The 13,212-nt window shown below is 54.1% G+C and overlaps 1 protein-coding gene and 1 pseudogene across 2 annotated transcripts in view; both read left to right on the top strand.

Annotated features, from left to right (window-relative positions):
* The first annotated feature begins 1,381 nt into the window (after positions 1 to 1,381).
* Positions 1,382 to 1,533, top strand: LOC122476655 (annotated as a pseudogene).
* Positions 1,534 to 8,953: 7,420 nt separating this feature from the next.
* Positions 8,954 to 13,212, top strand: part of PARP1 (poly(ADP-ribose) polymerase 1) — a 38,939-nt gene continuing 34,680 nt past the window's right edge. Inside the window, exon 1 of one of the 2 annotated variants that reach the window (XM_043568929.1) lies at positions 8,954 to 9,218. In XM_043568929.1, coding sequence (XP_043424864.1) covers positions 9,099 to 9,218 — 120 coding nt within the window. In that variant the 5' untranslated portion in view covers positions 8,954 to 9,098. The remainder of the gene's footprint in view (positions 9,219 to 13,212) is intronic. The other variant, XM_043568930.1, reaches the window with a different exon arrangement.

The following is a 13,212-nucleotide window of genomic DNA, read 5'->3' as shown; positions in this document are numbered from 1 at the left end:
CAACGGCGGCTCCCGCGGGCAGAAGACAATCCACCAGGACCCCCATCACGGGAGCGCACGCCCACCCTTGCTTCCCCACGCACAATCCCCGGCCACGGGCTGTGGAAGACAAAACCAAAGGCAAATACATACGACCTCAAAGACACACGTGAGCAGACAACCCAGAGCCACCACGTTTGAAGACCACCCACCCCGCGAGAGCCACATATGGTCAAACCCAGTGAGGGCTCGGGTTCTGTGTTCAGGTGATCGGGATGCCGCCCTTCCTTCCTCCTCCACGCCTTGGTTTTTAAAACGACCCAAGATATGGGGCACCGTGGCTCAGTCGGTTAAGCGTCCGCCTTCAGCTCAGGTCATGATCTCGCGGTCCGTGAGTTCAAGCCCTGCGTTGGGCTCTGTGCTGACAGCTCCGAGAATGGATGGAGCCTGCTTCCGATTCTGTGTCTCCCTCTCTCCCCGCCCCTCCCCTGCTTGCGCTCTGTCGCTCTCTGTCTCAAAAATAAACACACACACAAAATTTATGGAAATATATAATATTCATCTAGAAACTTGTAGGAAGAATAATTATAAAGTGGGAAATAGTGTAAACCCTATCTTTTTTTTTAAGTTTCTATTGAAATTCCAGTTAGGGAACAGACACGTTCTATTCGCTTCGGGTAAAGTGATTCGACACTTCCCTACATCACCCCGTGCTCATCACGGCAAGTGGCCGCCTTAATCCCCCTCATCTGGCCCACCCATCCCCCACCACCTCCCCTCTGGCGACCACCGTCAGTGTGCTCTCTAGAGTTAAGAGTCTGTTTCTTGGTTTGTGAGGACACAGTTATCTTTACCGCAAAGGCCACTTCCTGCTGAGGAAGAGCAACGACCCAAGATGGAAACGCGGCAGACACTGGCAGGTGTCCGGAGACTTCTGTCCCGGACCTCTTCCCGGCCACGGGCCAGGCTGTGTCCCCACCCGCCTCGCGCCTGACCTGTCATGTGTCTTGTGCTCACCTGCTCGACAGGAAACCCCTGGGGACCCCCTTTTCAGTCAAGACGTTGTTTGCACCTTCTTTTATCTTTTGGTCCATCCTGCCAGGTTGTCTGAGTTTTGTTTCAACAACTTTGGGCAGAGAAGAATAAAGTTACGGGTCTTACGCTGCCTGATCTCAAAACTTATTAGAGAGCTACAATAATCAAAACGGTGTGGTCCCAGCAGGAAGGCACACATATCGGCCGATGGAACAGAATAGAGAGCCCAGAAATCACATGCCAAAGAATGCAGCTGGACTCTTACCTTACTTATTGTATTTTGTGTATACAGAAATTAACTCAAAACACATCAAAGACCTAAAAGTAACAGCAAAGACTATAAAAATTTAGGAGAAAACATAGCGGAATCGCTTCTCGGCCTTTTGGCTAAGATCAAGTGTAGTATTTGTTCTTATCGGTGGAAGAAAACACAGCGGAAAGCTTCCTGACGTCGGATTTGATGGCGACTGATTTCTTGGATATGACCCAAAAGCACAGGGGACAAAAGGAAAAACAGATAAATTGGATGACATCAAAGGTTAAAACTTCTGTGCGTCAAAGGACACAATCCACGGGGCTGGCAATCTACGGAATGGGAGGAAATATGTGCGAATCACACATTTGATAACGGGTTTAGTTCATATCCAGAAGGTAAATACAAAACTCCCACAACCCAACCACAAAGGGAGAAACCAAATAACCCAACTATAAAACGGGCAAAGGACTTGACTAGACCTTTCTCCAAAGACATCCTGGTGGCCCAAAAGCACATGAAAAGAGCCTCAACATCACTCATCATTAGGGAAATGCAAACCAAAACCACAATGGGATACCACCTCACATCCATCAGGAGGACAACCATCAGAAAAAAACGGAGAACAGATGTTGGTAAAGATGTGGCTATAATGGAACCTTTGGGCGTTGTGAAAATGGTGCCACCCCTGCGGAAAATGGTGCGGTGAATCATCAAAAATTTCAAAACAGAATCACCATATGAGCCGCCTGTGGGTATTTACTCAAAAGAATCGGAAACAGGTCCTCAAATGGCTATTTGTACACCTATGCTCATAGGCCCATTATTCACGACAGCTGAAAGGTGGAAACAATCCATCAATGGATAAACAAAGGAAAGGTGATATATGTATATACATATATATACATATACACACACACACAAAACAGAATATCAGTCTTTTTTTTTAAAGCGTATTCGCGTATTCTTTTTTTAAGTGTATTTATTTATTTTGGGGTGGGGAGGAGCAGAGAGAGAGGGAGAGAATCCCAAGCAGGCTCCGCACGGTCAGCTCAGAGCCCCATGTGGGGCTTGAACTCACGAACCGCGAGATCATCAGTCTGGTGAGTTCGGGCAATGGTAAACATCCAAGTTACCACAACCCAAAACAAGATCTAGAACGTTTCAGTCGCCCGAGAAAGTTGCGACATGCCCCTCCCAAGCCATCCTCCGTCTCCCTGCCTCATTCTAGCCTCTCCCACGGGGATCGGGGATCGTACGGTATGAACGTTTTGCATTTGGTTTCTTTTACTCAACACGGCTTAAGGTTTACCCACAGTGTTGCATGTATCCGTAGGTCGTTGCTTTTTATGGCCTCGCGGAGCCCGTGGTGAGGCCACAGTACGGTTTCTCGGTTATCCTGCCGACGGGTAGGTGGCTTGTGTCCAGTGTCGGGCTGCCGTGAAGAAAGTCGCCGTGATTCTTCACCGTCTTTTCACAGAGTACGTCTTCCTGGTTCCGGGGCACCTAGGAACGGAAGTCCTGGATCGTGGCGCAGATACGCACACGACTTTGTAGGCAAGTGCCACACGCTTCTCTGGAGGGGTTGCTCCATTTTGTGATCCCACCGGCAGCGTGGAAAGCTTGATTTACTCCACGTCCTCACGGTCTTCTCCGGCGTAACCGCTCCAGCAGGGGTGAAATAGTAGCCCAGCTACTGGGTTTAATTCGTGTTTCCTGCTGACTCCCGGTGCTGAGCTCCTCCCATGTGCTTACCGGCCGAGCTGTCTGTTCAAGTCTTTTGCTCACTTTTTATTGGGTGGCTCGTTTGTTCGGTATCGATTTGTGACGGTGTTTTCTAAGGTTTTATCGGTTCAAATTCTTTGTCAGATGCACCTGTTGCAAATACACTCACCCAGTCTACAGCTTGCTTCCTTTTTTTTTTTTTTTTTTTTGAGAGAGAGAGAGAGAGAGAGAAAGAGATAGCAAGGAAGGGGCAGAGAGAGAGAATCCCAAGCAGGCTCTGTGCCGTCAGTGCAGAGCCAGATGCGGGGCTCGAACTTGCCCATCGTGAGATCATGACCTGAGCCGAAGTCAAGAGTTGGACACAACTGACTGAGCCACTCAGGTGCCCCACTTCTTTTTTGTTTTTTGGGGGTTTTTAAAATATATGTTTATATATTTTTGGAAGATCGCAAGCGGGGGAGAGTCAGAGAGCGGGGGGCAGAGGATCCAAAGCAAGCTTTGGGCTGACAGGCGGACAGCAGTGAGCCCAAGGCGGGGCACGAACTCACAAACTGTCTCTATTTTAACAACCAAATGATAATCATGTATTACTTGCATAGTTACAAGCAATTTTATTTTGCAATTACAATGTTTATGGAAATAGAATAACTTTTTTTCAAACACCAAGTAGAATAGACCTACAAAATCTGAACAGTGTGGTCAGAGCATAACTCAGGATCATGGATGTAGCTCTAAATATACACATTGGGGCGCCTGGGTGGCTCAGTCGGTTAAGCGTCCGACTTCGGCTCAAGTCGTGATCTCGCGGTTCGTGGGTTCGATCCCCAGGTCGGGCTCCATGGTGACAGCTTGGAGCCTGGAGCAAACTAAAGAAATTACTAACGAGCTATTTCCCTTCATTTTTTTTTTTGTGCCAAGTCTTCAAAAATCCGATGTGCATTTACTCACTCACTGTACACGTCTTCTCAGTCCCGTCACCCCTCCGGGCTCTGTAGTGGCCGTTCCCATGGCTGCTGCCTCGGACAGAGCAGACCCGAGCATTTCACAAAAAGGACGTGTCTATCGCGTGTGAACTATGAAAACCCTGTATGAATAACACGCATGCAGATAACATCCCATCCTTCCCAGCACACCGACAAACCAACAGAAGTGTAGTTCATCCGTATTATGAATTTGCACACGGCGTTAAAATGAACGACGTGTCCCCTATTTCCGACAGGAAGAGATGCCTCTGGGATATTAAAGCAAATTAGGGTACAGTGTGTCCATCATAGGATCTCAAACTCTGTGTGGGGGGGGGGGCGGGAAGGAAGAGACTCACAGGTCAAACAATACGGTCACAGGGGTGACCTCTCGAATGTAGGAACGGGAGGGACGGACAGGAGGAAAGATTCTCACTCTTTATTCTGTTTATGTGCACATCACTTAATCTTTTCTGCTCGTTTCTGTTGTTTATGCTGATCGAAGGAAAATCACGGTGAATTCCTTAAGGTCATCCAGACTCTGTCTCTCGCGCCCCCTCCCCCTGCAAGACAGCAGGTTCCGTGGGCCTGGCTGGGACAGTGGACAGCCAAGCTCGTGGGGACAGGTTCCCGGTCTCCTGCTCAGCCATCCCCCACCCCCGTCCCCACACCACCCCAGGAATTGGGTTCCTTTTGGAGCCAGCCAGACAACTGAGAGCCACAGACACCTAAAAAATTCAGATAATTCTTCTCTGAGGGTCACCTAAATATCAGACACCAAGCCGGCATAGAGAAAGAAAAGTGGGGTGATACAGTTCCTGCCGAGGGGAGCCAGCTCTGGACACGGTACAGGAGGGGCGCGGAAGACCCCCGCTTTCGCACAGACGGTGGGGAGGACGAGGGAGAGCGAGACCCGGGGGGGGAGGGGCTCTGTGATCTGCAGAGAAAGGCTGGGCTCGGTGCTCCAGGCTCCGTACTGGGTGACCTTGGGCGTGTCCCCCCCCTCCAGGTCTCCGTTCTCTCCTCTGAAAATGAGAACAGCTCCTGGAAAGGATGGGGCTGAAGGGAAGGAAGAAGGCAGAGCACGGGGCACAGCGACGGAGTCTGTCCTGAGGCCGCCACGAGAAGCCACCTGTCCGGGGCCAGCAGCAGCCCCCACAGGAAGAAACTCGGACAGGACTCCAACCCCCCTGCGACTGCAGCCCCCCAGAGCCTGAGTGACAGGCACCTGGTTGAGCCCAGCCAGCCCCCAGAAAGGATTTTTGTTGTCTTCCGCCCCATCGTTTTGGATGGTTGATTACAGGATAAGGGATGTAGCTTTAAATACACACTGGAAAGAAAATGTGACAACGCAGAGATGTAAGTAGGGGTGGGGGACAGCAGCGGACAATTACAACAGGGACGTAGGGAGAGGTGGGGGGGGGTGCTGAGGACCCGGTTGTTAATGAGCAGCCCCCGTTGGGCTCCAGCCACGTTCCCGTGTGAGAACACAGGGCCCAATGTTCCCGCAGTTCGACATTTTTCAGGTGAAAACAGAAACGCAGGGGTGCCTGGGTGGCTCAGTCCGTTGAGCGTCCGACTTCAGCTCAGGTCACGATCTCACAGTTCGTGGGTTCCAGCCCCGCATCGGGCTCTGTGCGGACAGCTCAGAGCCAGGAGCCTGCTTTGGATTCTGTGTCTCCCTCTCTCTCTGCACCCCCCCTTGCTCTCTCTCTTACTCTCTCTCTCAAAAATAAACATTAAAAAAAAAAACACAGAAATCCAGACATTTATGAAAAATATCCACATTTTGAAATGTTAACAAATGGTTTCAAACCATTCTAAACCTGACCGAGACAATACTGCGTGTTTGAATTTGGCCTTCAGGCCACCAGCTGTCAGTCTCTCGTGAGGCAAACTGGAATGACTACTGTCTGCCTGGCACCTTCTTTTCTGGGGGACCCCCCCTCACCCCACCCACATGGCCGTAATACAGCTCCCGGACCTCTCGTTCACTGTTGGTGGGTCCAGGAGGGCGCCTCTGACCCACGATGGTTTCATCAGAGTTCTTACCTGCAATGTCTTAAGCAAAACTGAGAAGATCCTTCGTCCCCACCGTGGAAGAAAACACAAGAAAGGCAGGTCGGGAAACACTGTAGTGGTGACCTCCACGTGCCAGAAGTCACTTTCCTACGACAAAGATGTCCCAAACAGAAGCAGAGAGAGTCCGAAGGGCAGCTGAGTCCTGCCCGGGGTTGGGGGCTGATTCTTCTCCTTGTTGGGGAGAAACCCCCATACGTGGGGGAGGAGACCCTACGTAGCCCACAGGAGAATGTCATCACAGGTGCTCTGTGCAAACTTGCCGGAAGGAGCAAGCCAGGCGCCCCCCCAGAGTGTTCTTTTTGTCTGTTTGTTTAATGTTGATTTATATTTGAGAGAGAGAGACAGAGAGAGCGCGCGAGCAGGGGAGGGGCAGAGAGAGAGGGAGACACAGAATCCAAAGCGGGCTCCAGGCTCTGAGCTGTCAGCACAGAGCCCGACGCGGGGCTAGAACTCACGGACCGCGAGATCATGACCTGAGCCGAAGTCAGACGCTTAACCGACCGAGCCACCCAGGCGCCCCCGGTGGTATTTTCGATAGCCGCCAACCTTACCGGGCATAGCTTTCGGGCTGTGAATCAGCATCGGCCTTCAAGGCAGGTTCTTGTTGGTGCAAATTAGCTATACCTGGTTTGTTATACCCGACCGCATGGCGGCTTCCAACTTTCTTCTCCTGAAGCTTATAGGAAATAATTGTTGTTCTGTTTACCGATTGGGGGAGGGGGAGTGGCAGCTGTTTTGTGGACAGACTGAATGCTTCCAAGTAAATACGATCCGTTATTAGGGTTTTTTAAACCTAGCTTTATGGAGCATTATAGTAAGGAGGAAACAATGTTTATGAACGCCTTTTGTAAAGAACGAAAATCTATTTAAGCGTGAAGGAATGTTATTATGAAACAGTCTGTGTAGAGGACATGCCAAGTGAGGGATTCGTTCATTCACTCACTCATTCATTCATTCAACAAATATCTGTGAGTGCATGGCACCACTCAGCAAAATAGGGGCGCCTGGGTGGCTCAGTCGGTTAAGCTTCGTCCGACTTCGGCTCAGGTCATGATCTCATGCTCCATGAGTCCGAGCCCCTGCGAGGCGCCGGGAAGTGACCCTGCGACACCACCCCCCCTCAGAGCCAGGGGGTGGCAGCCGGAGAGGCCGGGAGGACAGAGCCTCCCCTCTCCCTATGCAGCTGAGAAGGTAGAGAGTGGGAGGCAGCAGGGGCACGGGTATCGGAACGGGTAGCGGGAGAACCGGGGCCTCATCCTGAGTGGGCTGCTCTTGGACATCACTGGAGAAGCACGTTAAGACATCCAAGCCAAAACGCTGAGCAAGCAGTCGGATGTGGCTCGCTCTCCTTTGGGCCCCAGGACAGGAATTCCTGACCTTCGAGGGCGCCCAGGAGCCCTACACGGCCCAGCGAAGACCACGGGCACCGCTATCGGGGGAGCTATCCCGGAAGTCACGGGAGAGAAAGCCACACAAACCAAAGTAAGACGCTTGAGCTACGGGGTTCCTTGAATCAACTTGAAACGCCTGATTTAACCTTCCTGCAGAAAGAGCCTCAAGACCGGGTAGATCACACACACAGAGTCCAGCAAGGCAGGCGAGCACGCCATCTGAACCTGGGTCATGCAGTGTGGGTATGTTACTCTTCCCGCTGCATCAGCCAGCCAGGCAGTGGGGTTACGAATCCCGGGGCTGAGAATGCTCAAAGCCCCTCCACGGAGAGCCTGGAGCCCACTCACAGAGACACGGACAAGCGCGGCGGGTCACAAGTAGCCTGCTGAACAGACAAGCGTTTTACCTGCAATTCTTGGGCAGCGCCGATGGGGCCACAACGGGAGCATGTGAGCACCAAGGGGCAAACCCGGAAATGGAACGATCACGTCTTTCGATTTGGTTACTCTCTAATTATTTGACTTGTTCCATCACAGAGCCCAGTTATTCTATTTACCTTCGCCATACCTAAGATTCTCCCCTATGCCTCGCAACCTACCTGCCTGCTCAACGTCAAGTGTCTTAAGCTACTAGCTTGCTTCTTCTCCATGCGGACCACGCTTCATGAGTTTCATCGGTCCTGTTCATTTTTCGCGTCCGCCCTACCAGAACTGAGTATTCTCAGATACAGCACGTAGGACTACAATGTTTTATTTTTATTATTTATGTTTTTAAGTAGGCTCCACGCCCACGTGGGGCTCGAACTCACGCCCCTGAGGTCAAGCGTCCCACGCTCTTCCAATCCAGCCAGCCAGGTGCCCCAGCTACTGTGATGTTTTATATGGCTACAATAAAATGCATAGGATTATAATAAAATAAAATGAAACTAAAATATAAAATAAGATAAAATACAAAGTAAAATAAAATCACAAAATAGGATTGAAACAGAAACGTAAAAACAGTTCTATAGCAGCAGGTCCTCTAATGATGGCAACTTCGAGCGGCGAGGAGCCTACCTGCCAGGTGCGCGAAAACACCTGCGAGGTGAATCCGTGCACCCGATTCGCGATGCGGTGCTGGCGCCGGTCCGCTTGGGCCCCGGAGCTCGGGGACAGTCCCCAGGGCACTGGGGAGCTCTTACTAGCAGGGGGACCGGGGCAGAGCTCGCGGCGGAAGCAGGCCAGCCCCTCCACCCCGGGGGCGGACGTCCTGGAAGGCGGAGCGAGCTCCACGCCCCGCCCCTTGCCCGCAGCCTCCGCCCTCCGGGCAGGCGCAGCCGCCGGCGCAGGGGAAACACCGCCCCTCCCGCCCGCAGAGGGCGCGCGCGGCGGGGAGGGGGAGGGGGGGGGGAAGGCGTGCCCCGAAGACGCGTGCGCGGCGGCCCCGCCCCGAGGACGCGTGCGCGGGGAGGCGTGCCCGAGGAAGCGCGCGCGTTGGCCCCGCCCCGAGGACGCGTGCGCGGGGGGCGTGCCCGTGGCGCGGCGTCAGCAGTCCGGCGGGGAGCGGCGGAGGCGGCGTGGTCGGCGGCGGCTCGGGGCGCTCGGGCGCCTGCGGGGAGCGGGGAGCGGGCGGCGGCGGGTGTAGGTCGCGGCGCGGGGCTCCCGGAGCGGCGGCGGCGGTGCGCGGGGACGATGGCGGCGTCCTCGGACAAGCTCTACCGGGTCGAGTACGCCAAGAGCGGGCGCGCGTCCTGCAAGAAATGCAGCGAGAGCATCCCCAAGGACTCGCTGCGCATGGCCATCATGGTGCAGGTGCGCGCGGCGCTTTGTGCGCGCCGTTGGGGGGGCTCCGGAGGGGGAGGGGGACCCGAGGGGGAGGGGCTGCCCGCAGGGGCCCGCCCGCCCGCGAAAGCCTGCCCCGGGGCGGGGCAGGCGGTGCCCTCCGCTCTGCAGAGCTGGGGGCCGCGGTAGCTCTGCTTCGGGGTCGTGGGGGGGGGGGGGGGGGTTCCTCGTCTCCCTGCCATCCGCCGGGGGAATGCACGCGTGGGCTTTTGGAGCCGGTTCGGTTCTGACCCACCTCGTGCTGGAAGGTTTTTGTCCTCCGTTGGTGACGGCGACTGGCGTGTAAGGATTCGTTTAATCTGGTTTTCGGTGTCGTTTCAACACTCGCTCACTCTCGGTTTTTTTCTTAATTGTGCAAAACTATGCGAGTCCGTGTCCTTTCCGGAAACTGCATTCACTTTTGGCCTCATTCGTGGTTTGAAATCGTATTTCCCCCAAACTTTCCACGTTCACAGGCGCGCTCTCTTTCTGAGGCCTTTCCAGCTGTTTCGTTTGAGTAAGAGTGGCTGCAGGGGTGCCCCTAGCCCCTCGAGGCTTCTGGGCACGTGGGGGATGCCCCCGGGGTGTATGACCTAAGGCCCCTGCCACGGCGTGGTTGGGTGGGGGAGCTCCCAAGTCCCCCGGCCCCCAATATGCTGGTTGTCCCTGCCCTCCTCCCCTTCTCCCCTCCAACATGAACCTTCTGGTAGCTGTATTCAGTGCTCACGGTCCAGGTAACTTGATTTTCCTTCCCTGCAGTGAGGCGGCAGCGTGTTTTAGGAACAACCAGATAGTCTTCACTGGGTTTTCAGTACTTAACCAGTTGGAGAAGGGTGGGTACGTCCTGATAGAGGCTGTGTTGTCATCGGACCCTCAGGGCCTGCCGCCCCACGCGTAAGCATTCAGTGAACACGGAGCATCACCGGGTTAGGTCCTAGGGGCAAAGGGAGAGACCCCCACCCCACCCCCTTCCTTGGCAGTCACCAGTTTGGTTAAGCCAAAGATGACTGGTAAACAAACAGTGCCTCGTTGGGGCGCGTACCACCCCAGAGGGCTGTGCACCAGCATGGAGTGCCTGGGTCGGAGCTTGGTCAGCATTTCTTACGCACAGAAGGGGCAGGAAGTTGAGACTGAAAAAGCAGACGAGGCCTGCTGTTTGGAAAGCATTATCTCCCACGGCGGCTCTCTGATCTTAAACCTGAATGTAGGGGCTGCCTGATCTTAAGCTTCCTCCCATAACGGTGTTAACTACATGGGAATTAACATTTTACAAACAATCAAAAGAAGAAGCTCCCTCACAAGCAAAGGGGCTCTTGGGAGATCTGGGGGTTTGAAGAAGAAATTTACATCTCCGGAAGAAATTTACATCTCTAGCGGTTACTAAGGCTAGATAAGATTCCTTATTTCCTAATTGTGTATATAAGCAGCAAAGTAAAAGTAAAATCTGTACCTGTGGGTTTTTGTCACCAGCAGTAATACTAACATAGATATTTTTATATCACTTTACGTTTGTTGGGGATCTCTCAAAATAACCCGTTATGCTCATCAGTATTCAAAGTTACTGCAGTTGGGAGAGTAGGTGCTAAGTCTTGTTATTTAATGCTTTAAAGCTCACTGTATCCCACTGAATTTCTGTGTTTTGATGATTACTTCAGCCTAATCGGTTTCTCTTGTGAGCCCGTGTGGTCCATTTTGCGTGTTTAAATTTCACTCCGAGAAAAGGACATTCGTAGGCTTCTCTAGTCAGCCAGAGAGGACCCTGTCCTATGGGAAGGACAGACCGAAGACCTTAGGACAGCCAGTGTAAAGCTTGAGCAACGCTGTTGGGTACAAAGGAGGGTTCCTGCGTCTGGGGGAGTGGGGCGTGGCCCTGCGGAGGAACTGATTCCTGGACCAAATAAAATTTAGCATTCTGGGCCCTTGATGGCGAAAGAAATAATTATTAAATGTAAGTGGTTTTCTGGGACTGTAACTGGGGGTGGAGTTTTAATTCAGAATGGAAAGTCTGGTCTAGTAGGCCGAGCTGGTGGAGGTCAGAAAGAAAGAAGTCATTCTTCTCCCACTTGGATTTCAATACTTTTCTTTTCCATTTGTATGGGAGGATTGTTATCAGATACCCGATACCTTAGGTGGTGGGCCCTGAGACGAGCTCCCGGGGATCCACTGGGCCTCTCAGCCATCGGGGAGGGGGGGGTGCTTTGGGCAGGGAAAGGGCTGTGCCGGGCTCCTCGTCCTGCGTTGGGCTGGAGCAAACCGCGGGTCACACACGCTGTGTCGTTCTGTGCTGTGCGTGGGGTGGCGGGCAGCACTCTGGCCTGCAATGTGCAGATGGAAGCAGAGGGGCCCGGTGAGGACCTTGGTACTCGGGAGGTGCTCAGTGTTTTCTGGGTACACAGATGCTGCCTCTCAGGGCTGCCAAGTGGAAGCACCGTCTGGTGACCTTGTTCTGGTTCCCTTCCTGCCGTGTCCTCATCAGTCCCAAGTTCTAGGGTGAAGCCTTGCTTAGATTAGGGGTCCTTTCTCTCAGGGGAGAATGGGAGCCCCCACAAACCCCCTCTCCCCTCAAGCTAGTGCTGTGAGCACACCCTTGGGCTGCACCTCTCGGTCACTCCACACTGCGTCGGTAGTTGGGACACGGCCCCCAGACCAAGGTTAGGGGGCAGGTGTGGGGCCCCACCAGAGCCGGGGAAAAAATGCCACGCGTGTTCCGGTGCGGGGCGAAGGCACTGGGCCACCTGCCTCTTTTGCGTGAATGTGACCCAGCATTGCAGGGGAGGATAGACAAGGGGCCCCAGGGCCCGAGGAGCTACGCGGAAGCCACTGCGATGTGCAGGCACGGTGGCCGGACGCTTCTGGGTGTGTCGGCTACTTTGGTGGAGCCTTGAGACCCAGAACACAACACAAGTCCGTTCTCCAGGGCCTTTTGTTGGGTTTGGAGGCCGTCTCTTCCTTAGCAGGAATTCTCCCTGCCCTCCTCGGTCTCCCCTCCGGACGTGAGGTGTTCCTACCTGGTGCAGGACAGGGGCATTGACCGAATACTCACCCTGACCTGCGGGGAGCTGGGGAGAAGCCTTCTGGGGGCCTGAGGAGGTGGGGGCCTACCGAGTAGGGCCGTGGGGCATCTGGGCCCAGAGGACAGCGATGTGCTGCACACAAGGCTGCTTGCTCCAGAGCCCTTGGCGTGCCCTGGTGAGAACCTTCTGTCTGAATCTGTGACGCTGTGAGGCCACTCCCCCGGGGTGGGGGGTGGGGGGCTGCTTGGGAGAACTTGTCTCTGCTTTTCCAGAATATTTCCCCTGTCCGACAGCTTCATCCGAAAATTTCTACGTGGTATTTATTTTTGATGCTGTTTCATTTTTTTTTTTTCCACCCGCATGGCATTTGGCTTTATCTTCTATAAGAGCAGGTGGTTGGGGCCTCCCTCACTTTGGTCAGAACCGTTTGTGCGTTTTTAGGTAGCTCTTCCTGCCGAGCGAATGGCGTGGCGGGAGGACCTTAGTGTCGGGTTCGAGCGGGGCTGAGGCACTTGCCACCTGTGTGCCGCTCCCCCCAGACATCTGCGAGACAGGGGTGCCGCCTCTACCCAGAGGACGACAGCCTGTGCACGGCGCCAGGGACCCAGTAAATGCCAGCGTTAGTCCCGCTCTGCCTGGCCCCCGTCCACACCCGCTCCGTCAGGCCGGACAGCTCGGGCTCCGGGGCAGGGGGCCTGATGCTGTCGCGTCGCTCTGGGACGCCCGGAGCCCGAAGCATCGGGAAGCCACCGCGAGCAGGGAAGCGGTTTCCCCGTGACCGGATCTGCAGTTCCCTCATACTGAAGGCCGGGGGGGGGGGGGGGGGGGCGGGGGCAGGGGCTTCTGTCCCCTGATCCTCCCTCAGAGAAGTCCGTTCATTCCACTCCCCTCGCTGCGCCTGCTGGCAGCCTGACACTGTTTCCTGACACATTTTCCCTCCTTTGCGCACGATCTGCGACTTGTTCTCATTA

Source organism: Prionailurus bengalensis, chromosome E4, assembly GCF_016509475.1.
Source record: "Prionailurus bengalensis isolate Pbe53 chromosome E4, Fcat_Pben_1.1_paternal_pri, whole genome shotgun sequence".
NCBI lineage: Eukaryota > Metazoa > Chordata > Mammalia > Carnivora > Felidae > Prionailurus > Prionailurus bengalensis.
Note: the sequence above shows the minus strand (reverse complement) of the source record. Positions and strands in the feature narration are given on the sequence as shown.